Below are 20,532 nucleotides of genomic sequence, written 5' to 3'. Positions count from 1 at the left end.
CTCCCTCTCCTTGGAAGAACTGATCACAACCGGGTTCATCTCCAGGTCATCTCCACCTGCCTGTGTACAAACCTACTGTAGACAGGCAACCAGCTGTCACTGACACAGTGAAGAGATGATCTGAGGAGACTGTTCGCATTCCTCTGACATTAAGACCCTACTTAAGGAGTAAAAGAGGGCCTTTAAGTCAAGAAGCAAGGAGGAAGGGCTGTTTATAGGGAGCTGAGAAGGGAAGATTAGGGAGGGGAAAGCTTGCTACAAGAAGAAGTTGGAAAAGCACCTGCAGCAGAACAATATCAGCAGAAACTGGAAAGGTCTAAAAACCATCTCAGGCCATGGACATGGACTCCCAGGTTGCTGGGGCCCTGAAGTGGGTGAATGACAAACCTATTCACGCATAGGTTTGATCAGGCATATACAGGTTTGATCAGTCACCTCCCTTGACCCCTACCCATCTCTGGGTAGGGGAGTGCTCCCAGCACACTGTCCCCCTATTGTTGCATCTACCATAACCCACATCCCACAAAATTCCCCTGCTCCAATCTGTCCCTCACCATAGACCAGGTGAACTGAGATTAGGAGAATAAAGGCGAGGAAGGCTGCAGGTCCAGATGGCATCAGCTCCAGGCTCCTTAAGTGCTGTACAGACTAACTATGCGGGATAGAGGAGTACATCTTCACCAGGAGCCTGAAGCTGTGGAGAGTACCACAGCTGTGGAAAACATCCTGTGTGGTACTTGTGCCAAAGATGTGTTGTGTCTATAGTTCAGTATGGTTAATGTTTTCTTGGAATCATGATTAGAGAGGGGTCTTAGATTCAAGGGTATATGCCATATGGGAAGAGGCTCGTTTTTCCCTCTCTTTCTGTTGCAACATAGAGCTGAGGTTAGTTGATGATTGACAGACACTTTATCTCTTATCCACGTAAACAACCAACCTATATAAGCAAGTGGTTAGAGATGATTCGGTAGAGTGACACACACGCATATGTTTAATTTGATGCTGAGCTTCTTGTAACAGACTTCTTATGCAAGCAAGACGGTGTCAGCGGAGATCTTTTTCAACATCTTCACATTATTGCTATCCAATATACAACAGATGCCACACCCCAAGGACCTTAACATCTACAGGCTGGTGGCACTGACATCTCACCTCATGAAGACTCTGGAGAGGCTGGTCCTCATACACCTTTAAGATCTGGTGAGCCCATCAATGGATCCACTCCAGTTCACCTACCAATCTGGCATTGGGGTGGGCGATGCAGTCACCTTCCTTGTGCACATAACCCTCTCTCACCTGGACAAGCCTGGGAGCACTGTGATGATCATGTCTTTTGACTTCTCCAGCGCTTTCAACACCATACAGTCTGCGGTGCTGAAGGAGAAGTTGGAGCACTCAGGGGTGGACCAACACCTTACAATATGGCTACTGGACTATCTCACCAACCGCTCACAGTACGTGAGGGCATGAAACTGTGCGTCTGACATAGTAGTCTACAACACGGGGGCCCCCACAAGTAATAGTCCTGGCTCTTTTCCTTTTCATCTTCTACACTGCGGACTTCTGACACAACTCAACCAATGGTCACCTGCAGAAGTTCTCTGATGACTCTGCAATCGTTGGACTCGTAACTGAGAAAAATGATGCAGAATACAGAGAACTGATCCAGGATGTGGATTGATACCAGCAAAACCAACCTCCAAATTAACATGGGGAAAACAAAGGAGCTGATCATGGATTTAAGAGGACATGGACATTCAGCGGCAACACCAATGAACATCCAGGGAATAGACATGATAGATAGTGGACTCTCATAAGTACCTGGGTGTTCAACTCAACAGAAAATTGGACTGGACACACAACTCCATTGCACTGTACAGGAAGGGCCAGAGCCGACTGTGAACGCTAAGGTGACTGTGTGAAATACCTCTTCGGTTTTTACTTTACTACTGTATATTTTTTTACTCTACCTACCTGCACCTTCATTTTGTTATTCTTGTGCTGTTGTGACAATATGAATTTTCTCTCTGCGGGACTAATAAAGACCCATCTTATCTTATGTAATAAAGTGCAACTTGAGAAAAAAATTTAAAAAGGCAGAAGCTACTTTTCAAGTGGATACAGAAATTTTCTAAGTCAATGAGTTTTTCCATTTACTGTGCATATTTTGTCCACTGACATACTAGAGGTCTTTTAACTTGAAACAGAAACAGAAAAAGATCTGTGCTAACAGTGTACTGTAGTAACTTCAAAGAGTCAACAACAGAATTCTCTCCTGTGGATGTTGGTTGGAATAGTAAAGCAGCACTGTTTGCACAAATCTCAACTCTAGGAGCCTAAAAACAAGGTGGGAAAAGCACCATGCTGCTGAGCTAATCTGTTATCCAGGGACTCCTGCTAACTAGTTGCATGCTTCTTGCTGTCTCCACTTACACCTGACAAATACTGGTCAGCTGGTTAAACCAGGTTAAATTCATACACAGGAAATGATAACCTACACCACTTATCATTTATGTAAAATTTATGTAAACTAGTCCGTGCCCCGTTGTCTTATCCTAAACAGCACTCCTATAAGAGAGTACCTCTTATAGGATAGCCATGGTAGGAGGTTTTTCTTCTCAAGTTTGTACGCTATTGTGTTGCAAAAAAAGTCACTTGCACTGAAAAGGACCTCAACATGCTAGCATTACTTCAAATGTAGCTACTGCTATCTGTTGCCACTTGTATATTACTATGAACTACAGCTGGCTCAGAAAATACACATACACTTGCAGTGACTGACATTGAACAATAACACTTAAGGTGAGCAACAAAGTATTAAAACTGCATAATTATACAGTTGAATTCATTAAAGTGGTAGAAATTTATTGGCATCCATGTCATATGACATGCAGGTGTTAGAAGTTTATCCATCCATCCATCCATCCATCTTCTTCCGTTGCATCCGGGACGGGTCGCGGGGGCAGCAGCTTGTGCAAGGATGCCCAGACTTCCCTCTCCCCAGACACTTTCTCCAGCTCTTCCGGACAGGCCCCAAGGTGTTCCCAGGCCAGCCGAGTGACATAGTCCCTCCAGCGTGTCCTGGGTCTTCCTCGGGGCCTCCTCCCGGTGGGGCATGCCCGGAACACCTCCCCAGGAATGCGTCCAGGGGGCATCCGAAACAAATGCCGAGCCACCTCAACTGGCTCCTTTAGATGTGGAGGAGCAGCGGCTCTACTCCGAGCTCCTCCCGGGTGACAGAGCGCCTCACCCTATCCCCAAGGGAGCATCCTGCCACCCTGCGAAGAAAGCTCATTTCAGCCGCTTGTATCCGAGATCTCGTTCTTTCGGTCATGACCCAAAGTTCATGACCATAAGCGAGGGTAGGAACGTAGATAGACGGGTAAATTGAGATCTTCACCTTACCGGTCAGCTCTCTCTTCACCAAGATGGACTGATACAACGACCGCATTACTGCTGTCGCTGGACCAATCCGCCTGTCAATCTCACGCTCCCATCTTCCCTTAGTTGTGAACAAGACCCCGAGATACTTAAACTCCTCCACTTGAGGCAGGAACTCTCCTCCAACCTGGAGGGCTTTTTCGGGTGGAGAACCATGGCCTCGGATTTAGAGGTGATGATTCTCATTCCATGCTGAAGGTCCTGGCCTGAAGAAGCCAACAGGACAACGTTATCTGCAAAAAGCAGAGAAGAAATCCTGTGGTCCCCAAACCAGACACCCTTCGGCCCCTGGCTGCGCCTAGAAATCCTGTCCATAAAAGTAATGAACAGGACCGGTGACAAAGGGCAGCCCTCCCAGAGCACCTCCCACAGGATGCCACGGGGAACACGGTCGAATGCCTTCTCCAAGTCCACAAAACACATGTGGACCGGTTGGGCAAACTCCCATGAACCCTCAAGCACCCTGCGGAGGGTATAGAGCTGGTCCAGTGTTCCACGACCAGGGCGAAAACCGCATTGTTTCTCTTGGATCCGAGGTTCGACTATCGGTCGGATTCTCCTCTCCAGTACTTTGGCATAGACTTTCCCGGGGAGGCTGAGGAGTGTGATCCCTCTGTAATTGGAGCACACCCTCCGGTCCCCCTTCTTAAAAAGAGGGACCACCACCCCGGTCTGCCAGTCCAAGGGCACTGTCCCCGACTGCCATGTGAATCATGTCAACCAAGACAGCCCCACAACTACCTCAGTGACTTCGGCTTGGGTAATGTGTGGATCTGCCTCAGGGTCCTCAGCCTCTGCTTCCATGACGGAAGACACGTCAGCAGGATTGAGGAGATCCTCGAAGTATTCCTTCCACCTTCCAACAATATCCCCAGTCCAAGTCAGCAGCTCCCCACTTCTACCGTAGACAGTATTAGCAGGGCACTGCTTCCCCCTCCTGACGCGCCGGATGGTTTGCCAGAATTTCCTTGAGGCCGACCAGTAGTCCTCCTCCATGGCCTCCCCGAACTCCTCCCAGACCCGAGTTTTTGCTTCCAAAACCGCTCAGGCTGCCGCACGCATGGCCCTCCGGTACCCATCAGCTGCCTTGGGAGTCCTACAAGCCAACCATGCTCGATAGGACTCCTTCTTCAACTTGACAGCATTGCTTACTTCTGGTGTCCACCACTGGGTTCGGGGATTGCCGCCACGACAGGCACCAGAGACCTTACGACCACAGCCCCGAGCAGCAGCTTCCACAATGGAGGTGGAAAACATGGTCCACTCGGACTCAATGTCCCCAGCCTCCCTCAGGATCTGGTCAAAGTTCTCCCGGAGGTGTGAGTTGAAAACTCCTCTGACGGAGGGTTCCGCCAGACGTTCCCAGCAGATCCTCACAACACGTTTGGGTCTGCCAAGTCTGTCCGGCTTCCTCCTCCACCAGCGGATCCAACTCACCACCAGGTGGTGATCAGTGGACAGCTCAGCCCCTCTCTTCACGTGAGTGTCCAAAACATATGGCTGAAGGCCAGATGACACGACCACGAAGTCGATCATTGACCTCCGGCCCAGGGTGTCCTGGTGCCATGTACACTGGGGGCAGCCGTGGCCTAGAGGTTGGAGAAGCGGCTTGTGATCGGAGGGTCACCGGTTCGATTCCCCCACCGGACGGGCAGGAAAAATTTGGGTGTGGTGGAGTGATTAATGCGAAAAATACTCCCCCCCTCCATTAGCCGGCTGATGTGCCCTTGAGCAAGGCACTTAACCCCCCCAATATGCTCCCCGGGCGCTTGATGCTGCCCACTGCTCCTGTGTGTGTTTCACTGCATGTAATTTGCTGGGTGTTGCATGTGTGTGTTCAACTAAGGATGGGTCAAATGCAGAAGACGAATTCAGTGTGTGTATGTAAAAATATATATACTGCCAATAAAGTTGATTCTTCTTCTTCTTCTTCTTCTTCTGATGGACACTCTTATGCATGAACATGGTGTTCGTTATGGACAAACTGTGACTAGCACAGAAGTTCAACAACAGAACACCGCTCGGGTTCAGATCGGGGAGGCCGTTCCTCCCAATCATGCCCCTCCAGGTATCACTGTTGTCGCCCATGTGGGCATTGAAGTCCCCTAGTAGAACTATGGAGTCCCCGGTCGGAGCACATTCCAGTACCCTTCCCAGGGACTCCAAGAAAGCCGGGTACTCTGCACTGCTGTTTGGCAGTTTGGCTGAAACAACAGTGAGAGGCCTATCCCTGACCTGAAGGCGTAGGGAAACGACTCTCTCGTTCACTGGGGAGAACTCCAACACATGGTGGCTAAGCTGGGGCGCTATGAGCAAGCCTACACCAGCTCGCCACCTCACACCATGGGCAACTCCAGAGTAGAAGAGAGTCCAGCTTCTCTCCAGGAGTTGGGTTCCAGAGCCTAGGCTGTGCGTGGAAGTGAGCCTGACTATTTCTAGCCAGTACCGCTCAATTTCCCGCACAAGCACAGGTCCTTTCCCCCCCAGTGAGGTGACATTCCATGTCCCCATAGCCAGAGTTTCTGTCCGGGATTTGGGTCGCTGGGATCCCCGTACACAGCTGTTGCCCAAACCACATTGCACCGGCCCCTTCTGAACCCTCTCGCGGGTTAGAAGTTTATCCACCCTTGTTTTTTTCCTCTGCCTATATATGAGGGCCAGACTTATTTGCTGGTGTCCACCACACTTCCGGCCATTATTGGAAACCTGGCTTTTAATTTACCACCATTTTTATATGAGGAAAGGCAGTACATCCAGTATAGGTCCAGTTAATGTTGACTACAAAAGGTGGCAGCATGCTATTTAAAGAGTAACTAAACCCCTAAAGAACTTATTTCTGCTGAAAATCAATTTAAATAGACATTTAGCAGTTTTACTGATCGATTCAGGTCCAAAGCTTGACATTTTAGTGGAAAGTATTTGAATTTTCCATTTTGTGTTATTTGCATGCCCACTGCCCTCAACAGGCTGAAATCTGGCTATTACGAAAGATGATGAAAAGATGAAAGTGACATATTTTGTCATTGGAGGGAACTCACTCCAACGAAATCCGTGCTCTGCATTTAACCCACCCAAGTGACGTGCACACACACACAGCAAACCCGGGGCAGTGGGCGACCGCGTGCAGCGCCCGGGGAGCAGTGGGGGTTAGGTACCTTGCTCAAGGGTACCTCAGCCATGGACACCGCTACGGGGAATCGAACCAGCGATCCACCGGTTACGGGTCCGACACCCTAACCGCTGATCCACGACTGAAACTGAATTCCATGAGTGGCCGAGCTGGAGGCAAGTGACCTTTTGGTGGCAGCCTACATCATCACCCCCCCACCCCCCACGACTTTAATCAAACATGAAAACAATGTATATTGTGTGAGCAAGACTTAAAAAATACATTACCTCTGACAAGGTACTTCCTCAGCGCACGTGTGATCTGGGCCACAGTGGTGCTCTGAATGCTGCAGCCAAGTTGCTGGAGAAGAACACGGTTACCATAATGCAACAGTCCACCCATGAAGATAGGGTAGAGCTCAAAAGGCTGGCCTTCACTGTACTGGCGTGGATGTGGTCCATGGACTCCCAGGAGGCTTTGCTCCACCTGATCTAGGACATCCTCGTTATAGCTATCCTCAGTACGGAACATCTCAGTTGCCATGGTTCTTGCAATGCTGCCTTTGTTGCGACTGATGATTTTCTCATAGAGCTTTGGAAAAAGCTTAAGGAGGTTAAATACAGCAAAGATTCGAAGAGGGATGAACTTAGAAAAGATGTTGACAAGGGCACTGACATCCTCACTTGCCTGACCAATGGCCAAAGAAACTTGTGTGGTCAGCTTCTCCAAAGCTGATTTGTTCTCTCCTAGAACCACGTAAAGAGCCGCCAGGTACTCCTGCATAGCTGGGACAGCAAATACATATCGCCTCTCATCACTTTTGCTGAATTCTTCTGGTAAATGCTTGCCACTTTCTACACAAGGAGCCAAGAAGAAGTCCAGCACATCAGTCCGAAACACAGCCAGCTGACATAGCTCCTCATCCGTCTTCATCTCCCCCCCTATCCACTGCTCCAGTTCCTTTTCTGAGAATGATGTGCGCTTATATGTCACACCATCAAACGCAAGTTTACCAACTGTACGAACCACATACAACATCAGAGAACTGTGGCGCTCCTGAATGGGTATATCTGTCCCTGTCCCTGTCCCTGTGCCCAGCACCTCACCTCCAAAGTTGAGCCTGAGGAAACTGGTGTAAATGTCCGTTAACGTGCGGATGGGCGCCTTGGTGTCTGTGAAATGCAGGAAGTGTAAGGTAGCACATGTGAGCCAGCAGTATGATGGGAGGAAGCAGGCTGCAGCCAGCTGGCTTTTTCTCTGAAGGTTGAGGTAGAGAAGCTCTATAAGAGCCTGAGCCTCATGTTTACATATGATTTCTCTACTCTGCTGCAGTAGGCGGCTGGTAAAGTACGCCCGTTGGCGGTCTGGATCGTTGAAGCCACAAATCTGAGCATAGCGACTTACATACTTCGGAGGGATACGGTCCAGGGCAGACAGTCTGGTGGTAACCAAGATGCTGGCCTGAAAAACATACAGCAGCCAAATTCCATAACAACGAATCACAAATAAGTTAGCACACTTTAGAAACTAATTTATAAAAGACTATTACGCAAACTTTTTATTATGCCTCAGTTACTTCCGTTGTTTTTGCTTGGGTAGGAAAACAGCATTTGAGTCACCAGATATATTTCTACCACTCTGCTGAGAACACTTTGCTTCTTAAACAAAAATTCTGCTTTCACTCATCAATTAATTCCTTTGTTAAGCCACCGTACAAAAACTGTCAATAAAAAGCAAAATCAAAAAAATCAAATAGTAACTTTATGTGGCCTTGTAACATAGATAGCTTGCTTTCTGCCCTTGTAATAACTTTCCAAATTGCCAGCAATGGTCATGGCAGCATTTTCCACTTAAGTAACACCTGGAAACAAGAAACACCTGGTGAGACATGATATTCTAAAACGGATTTCAGACAGAGAACGATACTGGACTGTCCCTTACCTCAGGCAGAAGGTACTTCCTTAGCAGGTTCACCACCACAACACTTGGAGGCAGTGCCTCATTAGGATCACTGCAAAGCTCTGTGGCCCCAATCCGGAAGTCCAATTTCAACTTCTCCATTCCATTGAAAAGGAAGAGCACATCCTTGGCCTGGTTTGCCTCACCACTCAGCAATGGGTGTTTTCTCAGATGGAAGTACTTCCTGCTCACAAGGTCCCTTAAAGAAGCCGACCTATGTAGGAAAGGATTTTTCAGTTACAGGTTAAATCCAGTGTAGGTAAGATGTAGATAATTCAGCTTATGAAAACACTACATTAAACTTGTAAAACAAAAATGAAGTTGTTTTTAATCAAGTTTTTATTGAGTATTTACAAATGAAGATGCAATGAAACTGCAGAGCTTTTATATTTTGAACCATTACAGAACCACACTCCCCCAACACATGATAACTCCCATACAGACCCCTCACATGGATCTCTCCCCCCAAAATCCAAGTCAAATGGAAAAAAGAAAAGAAAAGAAAACAAAAAACAATACAAATGACAAAATGAATAAATAAATAAACCCAATACAGACATAATATTACACTCAAATACATATATGCTGCACTTTTTCTACAAGCAAAGAGCAAGCTGCATCCCATGCATATCACTTAGGGTAAGAGATATTTTCTTCCAAAAACCAAATGGATTTGACCATTACAAATACATTTGCAGGAATGACCAAAGCATTGAGTGTACAGGAGTCATAATATATCCTGTGTACAAATATAAAATTAGAATTTTTAAGATAACATAGGCCTTTATTAGTACTGGGAAAATTCACATTATCACAGCAGCACAGAGATAACTAAAATAAAGGTGCAGGTAGGTCAAGTAAAAAAGATATACAATGTAAAAAAAATATTGAGGATACTTACACTCTTTTTAAAGAAACTATCAAAACACGATACATCCACACAATATACAGAATTTCACAATTTTAAATAGCAGAAAAAAATGTACTGTACTGAACGAGAATGCAGAATTATTGGACAGTGATATACTGAGATTCTGTCTGTTGTGGAGTGCACAGGGTCTGCTGGGAGCAGTGCTGGTTGTATAGTCTCACAGCGGCAGGGAGTTACAGTAATGCTCCTTCACACACTTAGGGTGAAGCTGCCTTCGACTGAAGGAGCTGCCCAGAGCTGTCAGAGTCTTGTGCAGGGGGTGGGAGTTGTTCTCCAGCAGAGAAGATAGCTTGGCTATCGTCCTTCTCTCTCCAACCACATGCACTGGGTTGAGGGGGCTCCCGAGGACAGTGCTAGCCTTCCTAAGGATTTAGTCCAATCTCTTCCTGTCTGCAATAGAGATGCTGCTGTCCCAGAACAGGGCCGATACTACCACAGAGTCGAAAAATGTCCTGAGGAGTGCCCCCTGCACTGCAAAGGACTTCAGTCTCCTCAGCAGGCACAGTCGGCTCCGGTCCTTCCTAGTACACTGTCTCATTCCCTGGATGTTCACTGGTGTTGGGGGTGAGGGTCCATGTCTCCGTAAATCCATGACCAGCTCCTTTGTTTTCCCCGCGTTAATTTGGAGGTCGGTTTTGCTGGCACCAATCCACATCCTGGATCAGTTCTCTGTATTCTGCATCATTCTTCTCAGTTACAAGGCCAACGATTGCAGAGTCATCAGAGAACTTCTGCTGGTGACCATTGGTTGAGTTGTGTCAGAAGTCCGCAGTGTAAAGGATGAAAAGGAAAAGAGCCAGGACGATTCCTTGCGGGGGCCCAGTGCTGTAGACTACTATGTCAGACACACAGTTCCGTGCCCTCATGTACTGTGAGCGGTTGGTGAGATAGTCCAGTAGCCATATTGTAAGGTGTTGGTCCACCCCTGAATGCTCCAACCTCTCATTCAGCATTGCAGACTGTATGGTGTTGAAAGCGCTGGAGAAGTCAAAAGACATGATCATCACAGTGCCCCCAGGCTTGTCCAGGTGAGAGAGGGTCATATGCACAAGGAAGGTGACTGCGTCATCCACCCCAATGCCAGACTGGTAGGTGAACTGGAGTGGATCCATCGATGGGCTCACCAAATGTTGAAAGTGTACAAGGACCAGCTTCTCCGGAGTCTTCAGGAGGTGAGATGTCAGTGCCATCAGCCTATAGATATTAAGGTCCTTGGGGTGTGGCGTCGTTGGTACTACACAGGATGTTTTCCACGAAGCACCAAGCACAACTCAAAATTTTAAACTGTGTGGAGCAAATGATACCTGTGCAGACCAATGCAGCAGGATTTTCATACAAAATTTTAATATTTTTAATAAATTGTGAACCTAGTCCGAAATTACCTGAGCATCCAGTGACAGGACTGAGCAAGGGAAATTGACCCTACCTGCCGCATAGCTAATATATAGAAGATGGCGTACATTATCAGATGGTAGATGTACGTATCAGTCTTGTCAAACATGTTTCTAATTAGGTGGCAAGGAAATTACTGCATGGGGAAGGATCTTTATTTGTCTTGGGAAGTAGCATGATTTAAGCTGTATTAACAATTTTGCTGAATGCCCTGTTATCATTGCAAAATTAATCATATTCAAGTGAGAAGAAACAGAGCAGAACTAGAATAGCTGATAATATTCTCTCTGGCAAGTTTTTCCTTACCACTGTCTGTTTGCTCTGGGGTTCAGGCTCTGGGTTTCTGTAAAGTACCTAGAGACAATTTTGATTGTGAAAGGTGCTATACAAATAAAAATTGAATTGAACTGAATTGAACCAAAGATCTGAAACCGTTTCTCAAACTCGCACAGTCATCCTGCAATCTTGTCTTTATACCGTTTTGTGTCAGCATTAATGCCTGTCGCACATACCTCTCTTAGGCAAGGGAAAAGTGCATGGTCACCACTTGCCAGTCGTGTCTCCCACAAAGTCAGCTTCAACTTGAATGCATGTATGCTGTCATAAAAAGCATACATTTTTATGAGAATCCCCACTTTTTGTGGCCTTGCAATATTTTGTTCAGAATATTCAAGTGCTCTGTAATATCTACCAGAAATGCAAGGTGCTGCAGCCATTCTTGACATTGTAATTCCATCACTGGTTTTCCTTTTATCTCCATGAATTGTCCGATTTTCTCGCATACATCAAAGAAATGCCTCAGCACAGCACCTCTGCTTAACCATTTTAATTCATTTTGGTATGGCAGGGTATTAGTAACGTGATTGTCACTGAGAAGGCAGTCAAATTGATGATGATTTGGGCCTCTGGCTCGGATGAAATCAAGAGTTCGGACAACCACCTCCATGACGTGATCCATTTTTAACGACTTGCAACACAATGCCTCCTGGTGCAAAATACAGTGAAATGTCCAGAAACCACCTCCTCCATTAACGGCTTGTACTTTCTCTCTGAATTTTGTCACAACACCTGCTTTTCTTTTGATCATTGATAGTCTGGGTACAGATGGCGCGGGACCAGTCCACTCTGACTCTGTCCAGTGTGCTAAAAACAGAGCCGAAAATGTCCTCAGCTGTTGTGGTGTCACTCATAGGCACCAACTCAAGGAATTCCTCAGTAATGGTCAATGTCTCATCAACTCCACAAATAAATATGGCCAGCTGAGCAACATCTGTAATGTCAGTGCTCTCATCAATTGCAACAGAAAATGACTTTGTGTTTAAACCGCCTGTCGACATCTGCTGATACCTCCAATATCCTCTCTGCCATAGCATTCCTTGTCAGACTAATGTTCGTAAATGCTTGTCGCTTCTCAGGACACACTAGTTCTGCAGCCTTCATCATGCGTCTTTTAACAAACTCACTGTCGGAATACAGCTTTGATGCTGATGCTATTTCGTTAGCAGTTAGGTAGGTGGCTTTTACTGCTGCTTCACTGACTTCTTGGCTCTGGGTGAAAATTGACTGCTGTTTCCTCAGACCCGCCAGCAATTCATTTAACTCCTCTCTCCTCAGTTGTCCTTGCAAGATGTTGTATTTTTCACCATGAGTCTCATAGTGGCGCCGCATATTATATTCCTTAAGCACCAACACTTGTTGATTACACACCAAGAACACAGGTTTCCCATTTATCTCCGTGAATAAATAGAAAGCAGTGCATTTCTCTTGGAAAACTCCACACTGGGTATCCACTTTTCTCTTTTTGTGACAAAGACATTTTGGCTAATGAGGGTGTCAGGGTGAGTAGAAAATAAGTTAGCCTACACCATAATTAGCAGAGGGCGCATTGCTACCATCTGCTGTTCAGTCTGGGTCTCTTCTTTTATTCTGATTAAAACAGTGCGCCCCTCTCCTCTGACTAACGCAGTGCGCCCCTAGCAGATGATTGAAATTGCATTTTATTATGAATTTCGAGTTCGTGTCTTTTATGAATTTTTTACTTTCAAAATTCATCTAGTGGGCCGGCTTGAACCCACTAGCGGGCTGGTATTGGCCCGTGGGTCATACATTTGACACCCCTGGTCTAGCAGGATAAAGGAGAAAAGTACAGAGGCCCATGTTTTGAAAAGTATCCATTGTGTCGGAGAAGGCCAGTCTGTGCTTGAAAGTTTGTGTACTATAATCTGGAGTAAGGCAAATAGCCACCCCGTCCACCTTCAAAGTGCCCTTCTGTACAGCACCTGGGATCTGGTCTCTGTCGGTGAAACCACTACCTTAACTAGCTTAGCGAGTTCTTTGGAGTCGACAGAACAGGTAGTTAATGTTTACTAGCCAACACAAGGCACACAAGATACGGATGGACTAAACTTTTCCTCTGATATTGGAGTTGACGCTTTAGAGAAAGAGTAATTAAGAAGTGACAGGTCAGAAGAAGGATCTCTAAATCAATATACAAATGATACTGAATACAAGATACAAGATAGGTTTATTTGTCACACACACAATCATACACGGTACAATGTGCAGTGAAATTCTTTATGTCCCTGCTACCAAAAAATAGGTAAATAAAAAATTTAAATTTAAAGAAAAATAATAAAATTAAAATTAAATTTAAAAAAGTGAAAATGTGCAGTATTTACATGAATGGTATTTACATCTAGTGCATGTAGTGCAGGTGGGAGTGGGATTGTCCAGATTAACGCTCACTGTTGAGCAGACGGATGGCCTGGGGGAAGAAGCTTTTCCTCATCCTCTCGGTGTTGGTTCTCAGGCAGCGGAACCGACGGCCTGATGGCAACAGGGAGAAGAGTGAGTGTCCGGGGTGATGGGGCTCCCTGAGGATCTTCTCAGCTCTCGACCTGCATCGTTTGATGTAAATGTTCTGCAGGTCGGGTAACGTTGTTCTGATTGTCCGCTCAGCTGAGCTGAGGTCCTGCTTTGTGCAGCTGCCCATCCATGTGGTGATGCTCCCACTTAAGATGCTCTCAGTGGTGCAGGTGTAAAAGTTCCTGAGCACCTTGAGGGGAGCCTGAAGTCTCTGAGGCGTCTGAGGTGGAAGAGACGCTGCCTGGCCTTCTTAACAGTCCTGTGAATGTGCAGTGACCAGGACAGGTCCCGTGTGATGGGCACACCGAGGTATTTAAAACTGTCCACCCTTTCCACCTCAGACCCGCCGATGCAGAGTGGACGGATGTCCTTCTGCTGCTTCTTCCTGTAGTCCACAATCAGCTCCTTAGTTTTTTTGACGTTCAGCAGGAGGTTATTCTCCTGGCACCAGCTCTCCAGGTGGGTGACCTCCTTCCTGTAGGCCTCCTCCTTGTTGTGGGAGATTAACCCCACGATGGCTGTGTCGTCAGCAAACTTTATAATGGTGTTACTGTCTGATGTGGACACACAGTCATGTGTGTACAGGGAGTACAGCAGGGGACTCAGCACGCAGCCTTGGAGAGATCCAGTGTTGAGGGTGAGGGGGGATGAGTTATAGGGGCCCACGCGTACCACCCAAGGTTATTATCGTAAACAAAAACGAACGAAATGACGAAAACTAGAATCAAAAAAACATTTTCGTTAACTGAAATAAATAAAAACTATAATTAAAAGAAAAAATGATAACTAACTGAAACTATATTGTGTGATTACAAAACTAATTAAAACGTACTAAAATTATAGATAAAATTCCCTTCGTTTTCGTCTTTGTCGATTGATATGAAATCGATTTATTTCGCTCAAGCAAGTGTACGTGAGCTGGCGGCGCCATACGGCGCCGTACGGCATCTCATGGTCCGTCACTTCTTGTGTAGAGTCGGTCAGAATCGGCTTCTCTTCGCCACTCTACGGCAAGAAAATGGCATCAAAAGTTGGGAGAAGGCGGCAGAGTCCGATATGGGATTTTTTTGAATATGACAGTGCGACAGACAAAAGCAAGTGCATTGTTGTGGAAACAGGTGATACAATATGTGGAATACTCCTCAAGGGAAAAAACCCCACGAATCTTAAAGTCCATTTGAGAAGCTTGCAAAAGAAGGCTAATGGCGAGTACCTTAACAAAGTGGCGTCTCTAAGTAGCTCCCCTGAAAGTGAAGCAACATCCCGGCCAGGTAGCGCCTGGAAGGAGGAGACAACCATAATGGACTGCTTTCACCGACGACCAAATAGCTGCTGGCTAGTTAACACGCAGGAACACTACAAGCGGGAAGATGCACTCGTAAATATGTTTATTGAGACAGGTATGTCTACGAGACTGTGTGACTCCATTGCCTTCAAAAAATTTAGCTTTTCACTCGAGCCAAAATTCAAATCACCCGGTGCTGCACGAGTGAATAACCTTCTTGGAGCTAAGATGGAAAAAGCAAAGCACAAATTGAAAGAGATCATAAAGGGCGCGAGGAAACTGACCCTTTGTGTGGATGGTTGGAGCAAGAGAGGATTAACAGCATCTTTCATGGGTGTGTCAGCATGTTTTTATCATCCACCTGGAGGCCGCGTTTACCATGCTCTGCTTAACCTACACCGAATGGAGCATCCACACACTGGGGAGACTATTGCTCGCTGCATTGATGAGACATTGGAAGCATGGGGTATAGGAGAAGACAAGGTGCTGCTCATTGTGACAGATAACAGCTCCAACATAGTCAAAGCTGCGCGGCTGCTTAGAGAGAGAAGCCAAGTACAAAGTGAGGAGTCCACAGATGGTTCACGGGCTCAGCCAGGAGGTGCCGGACATGGTCTGGATGAACTATGGATCGAATCAGAGGAGGACGAGGAGGAGGAGGAGGAGGAGGGGGAGATTGGAGAGACTGGAGAGACTGAAGACCTCGGTGAGTGTGTAGTTATTGTGCCACATACATTAGATTTATTGATTTGTTTTATTTGGATATAAAATGTAACAATGATATAACCAGTGTTGTAAGCTTTAATTGATATTAACCCCATAGAGTTAAAAAAAAGAGAGGAAAATTATTTACTTGCTCTCATTTACTCACTCATCACTCATCTGTTAAAACTTAAAATGTATTTGTCACATTGACATCATAGTTATTGTCATGTCATGATTTCATATCCAATATTGGGGTTCATTATGAACGTACAATATTAAATGTTAAGTAAAGTTAAATAAAGTTATCCTGTGGAAACAAATTCAGGGTGCGCACAGTGTATAAACAATAAGACAAGTAAAGTTGTCATCCCTGCTGTAAAACCAAGGGTTACTACAGACAGTCCTATAAATAATTCTTTATTAAACTGTAATATTCTTTTGTGTGTTTTACATTTGATGAAAATAAATTATTTGTTTGTATTTTCTTTGCTAAGAACTAGACCTGCCAGATGATGGAGAGAACAACAAGTTCCAGAGGATGCCATGCCTGGCCCACACCCTTCAGCTCACCCTGAAAGCTGTCTTGAAGCACCCAAATGCTGATTCGCTCATATCAAGAGCAAGGAAGCTGGTACATGCTGTGAGGAAATCGTCAGTGGCAAATGAAGCAATAATCAAAAAGTGTGGCAAAACCTTAGTCCGAGATTGTAGTACACGCTGGAACAGCACTTTTGATATGCTGAGAAGGCTGCTGGAGATCAGAACTGAACTCAATCAAGTACTTGACGAGCTGGGCATTGACACACTTCTCACAAGCGATTGGGCTAAGCTGGAGAACCTGGTCAAGCTGCTTGAGCCCTTTGCCATTCACACAGACCAGCTTCAGAGTGACAGCCAGTCACTCTCACAAGTAGTGCCATGCCTGCTCAACCTTGAGGCACACCTGCTGATGACTACTGCTGCTGGGAAGCTGTTAGCTCAAGTGTTGTTGAAGTCCTTGCGAGAACATTTTGCTGCCATTTTGAGCCCGGATTCCCCACAGTTTGATGCTACACCAGCAGCAGCCTGCCTATTGGATCCAAGTGTTTCACTGATTCTTCAAACACCAGACATGGTGCCACTGAGGAGGGCAGCAGAGTCTTTAGTGCTGAACCTGGCAGCTCAGTATAACCCAGCAACTCCTTCTCAGGATAATGTGACTGCCACTCAAACTGCAGCACACTCCCCTCATACTGCCCTTCAGAAATACCGCTTCCTCGCCTCCCGTATGGAGGTCAATGTGTCATTGACAAATGAACCCGATGGAGCCGACAGTCTGTTGACCGAAATGAAGAAGTATGGCAACGACGTGAAACAGGGTGTGTTTAATGAGACACCGTTGCAGTTCTGGAGATCAAGAGAGGCTGCCTACCCAAAACTTGCCCCTGTGGCACTAGATCTCGTTAGTGCCCCTGCCTCACAAGCCTTTGTGGAGCGCATCTTCTCAGTGTGTGGACTGTTGTCATCTGGCCTGAGGAACAGAACAACCACATCTCTGGAGCAGCGTGTTTTCCTCAAGATCAACAAGAAATTTTTGCTTGACTGAAGTACACACATCACTCTCTTGCTCTCTCTCTCTCTCACACACACACACACACACACACACACACACACGTGTGATGATGCCAGCGTAAAGGAAACATATGCCATATATATGTCATCCAGTTTGTTCTTCACTGATAGCTGATAAAAAGCCGTTGATGTTAGAGTGGATCTCATTACATTATATGTCAAAAGTTGTGACAGTTGTGGAAAAATGTTAAAAAATTGTTAAAAAATAAGGGTTTCTTTGTTTGTTATGTTTGAACAACAACTGGATTTCTAGTGCCCCATACTGAACTAGTTCTTTTGCCAAAGAACCAATGTTGGACAGAAGGCATTGTAATTATTATAATAAATGTGACTTGTGTCTCACAAATGGGTTTATATTCTTTTGTTCATGTGTGTCTTTAGTCTTTTGGCTATTTTGATTTGTACCAGGCAGGCACTGTATTTAACCCCAGAAGCAGTATTACACTCATTTTGCACATAAGGCTGCTATCCTGTGGACTGTTATGGTTGTTGTGGACGGTTGGTTGTTAAACAGTAACAGAATACATTTTTAAATGGTATCTTCTGTTGAGTTTTATTACACAATACTTACTCTGATCTTTTTGAATCCTGCACCTGACAAATGACCCAAAGTATGAAAAAACTAAAACTAATACTAAAACTAATAAAAACTAAACTAAAACTAACTTAGTAAAAAATGAAAACTAACTAAAACTAGCCAACCCGCCCTAAAAACTAATTAAAACTAACTGAATTAGAGAAAAAAAAGTCAAAACTAACTAAAACTAAACTATAATGAAAAATCCAAAACTATTATAACCTTGGTACCACCTGTTGTCTGCCAGTAAGGAAGCTGTGGATCCACCTGCACAGGGAGGAGTTCAGTCCAAGATCACACAGCTTGGTTACCAGCCTGGAGGGGACTATGGTATTGAATGCTGAGCTGTAGTCCACAAACAGCACTCTCACATAGTTCCCCATCCTAGTGTCTACGTGGGAAAGTGTCTTGTGCAGCAGGAAGGTTATGGCGTTGTCTGTGGATCTGTCTGGGCCAAGTATATTCATTGTGCCTCCTCACAAGCTCTTGGCTGCTGAATGGTGTATTGAGCTAATTTCACTGGTTAATGAAGTCCACTTGAATGAACACACTTTGCTATTTTCCACAGCTTTTGCTGGTTGTCATTGATCATCTGTGCTGTATTCATTCATGTATATATTAATTGGTCAGTGCTCTATTAATTGATTTTATTCATGGTTGCATTTATTTGCTGATTTGTATGCTTTGTATTTTAGTTGTGTGTGTAATTAGTGGTTAAATAAAACATTTATAAAGAACTTGGTTTATGTGAATTTTACATTTTAGTACATCTTTAAGGCTTGTTATTGTTACATATTTTGGTGTCCTTTAAGGCTTTCTTGCCCCAAATCACATCCTATAATTATCAAAAAAAAAGTTTTAGTTTGACCTCTCTGCTTGTCCATATGCACACTCTGCATGGTTTCTTTCCCTCTCAGTCTCACTCTCTCTCTCTTTTTGAGAGAGTAAGTAAAATGAGGTTTAAAGACTGGCAACATTGAAATAGATTCCATCCCTGATAAAAACATCTCTTCATCAAAGCAAGGCAGCATCTGATCCTGGGCAAGAACAGGGTGGTGGCTGATTGGCTGGCTGCTAGTGTTGAACCATTCAGATAGATTGTAGACAAAGATTTTATGTCTGTGGGGTATTTGTTTAAACTGGGTGTTTTCATTGGACTTACTACCATTTACTATATCTTTTGCATTGAGCACCTATTTCAAAAGCTGGTGTAAGCCAAACTCTGAAAATGTCTCATTTTTGAAAAAATATTTTTCTGTAGCTTTATAAACTGATGACCAAATTTTCACAAATTTTGAAAGAATATTTTATAGGATAAAAATAAAACAAAATAAAAAAAACTGCTCATGGAAATAGCAAAAATAAAATAATCATTAAAATAATCAGTTGGTGTCCTGAACAGATCTGTCATGCATTGAATTTTGATTTTGAAGTCTTTTGATAATAATGACAAATCGCGGTGTGGCAACTGCTGTGACGCTGGGGGAAATGCATAATGTAACACGATTCTAAATTCAACATATTACATATTTATGATACAAGACAGCTATTAAAAATGCTGCTGAGTAAGAGAAAGATATCTTACTTTGACAGTTGGCCAAGGTCCTCACAAGACAAAGGAATAAGCAGTTTAAAGTGGCTCAGGGTGCTCCCAGCACACCAATCCAGCACCAGCTTTCGGACAACTGTACTTTTCCCTGTTCCTACAGCTCCGTATAGTAACACATTGAGTCCCCGACCCACACTCCAGGCATCAGTGGGATCAAACAGCTGTTCCACCGTCAAAGAGGGGCCTGAGGGGGTCTGGATTTGGAGAGGGGAGCTGAGCAGTCCTCCAACTTCTTCAGCCTTTCTTTCCAGGATCAGTGGATCTACATGCATGGTCTCTGGGCTGAAGCAACCACCAAACTGTTTCTCTTCCTGAGGAAGGTGGCTGAACCACAAGAAGAGCTTCCTCTTATGGATCTCTATGGGTTCTACTATAAGAGACAAAAAAGGTGTGGTCTTACACTTTGAGTGTATGTATCCAGCCTTTCTACTTCCCACAAATCAAAATCTGCACTTCTGTCAAAAAAACATTAAAATAGACAGCACCGTACAATTCTTTCATATACATGTACATATGTATATATGTGTATACATATGTATATGTATACATATGTGTGCATATATATGACTTTTATATAGACTGTTTACAACATGAACAGTGTTTGCCCTACAATTGTACAGAAACAGAAACAACTAACAGGCCAAAATAAATCTTATTTTGCTACCAAAAATAATGCCAAATATCCATGTATTCCATTATTTTGAAATTTTATTTCAAAATTATTGGGTTGTTTCCATTTCCTTTTTCTCCTCTGGTCATCCTCTTACTCAGTGTTTCTGTTGCTTAAGTCACTGAGGAAGCAAATTCTAGTATGCCTACTGCAAGATCCATGCAGCGTAACTAGATTCTGTTCATGGTGCTGCACTCTGTAGTGTGTATTGTACTGCTATGTCTGTTTGGAAATTAATCTCACTAAATGCTAAACTAACTAGCAACAACTAACTAACTGGCATACAAAGTGAAGATAATGTGACCTGAGTTGCAAACAATTCATTATGTTGTTCATTATATATGTGCAATAAAGGGTCCCAACAAAGGTAAATTATAA

At 44.7% G+C, this 20,532-nt stretch overlaps 1 protein-coding gene across 1 annotated transcript in view; it reads right to left on the bottom strand.

Annotated features, from left to right (window-relative positions):
• nlrx1 (NLR family member X1) overlaps positions 1 to 20,532 on the bottom strand; it is a 43,029-nt gene that overhangs the window by 10,741 nt on the left and 11,756 nt on the right. The window contains exons 4-6 of the mRNA XM_046388069.1: positions 19,461 to 19,854; positions 8,492 to 8,723; positions 6,838 to 8,011 (exon numbers count right to left, since the gene is read on the bottom strand). Coding sequence (XP_046244025.1) covers positions 6,838 to 8,011; positions 8,492 to 8,723; positions 19,461 to 19,854 — 1,800 coding nt within the window. The remainder of the gene's footprint in view (positions 1 to 6,837; positions 8,012 to 8,491; positions 8,724 to 19,460; positions 19,855 to 20,532) is intronic.

This window comes from Scatophagus argus, chromosome 5 (assembly GCF_020382885.2).
Source record: "Scatophagus argus isolate fScaArg1 chromosome 5, fScaArg1.pri, whole genome shotgun sequence".
Taxonomy (NCBI): Eukaryota; Metazoa; Chordata; class Actinopteri; family Scatophagidae; genus Scatophagus; species Scatophagus argus.
This window is presented reverse-complemented; position numbering and strand designations above follow the sequence as displayed.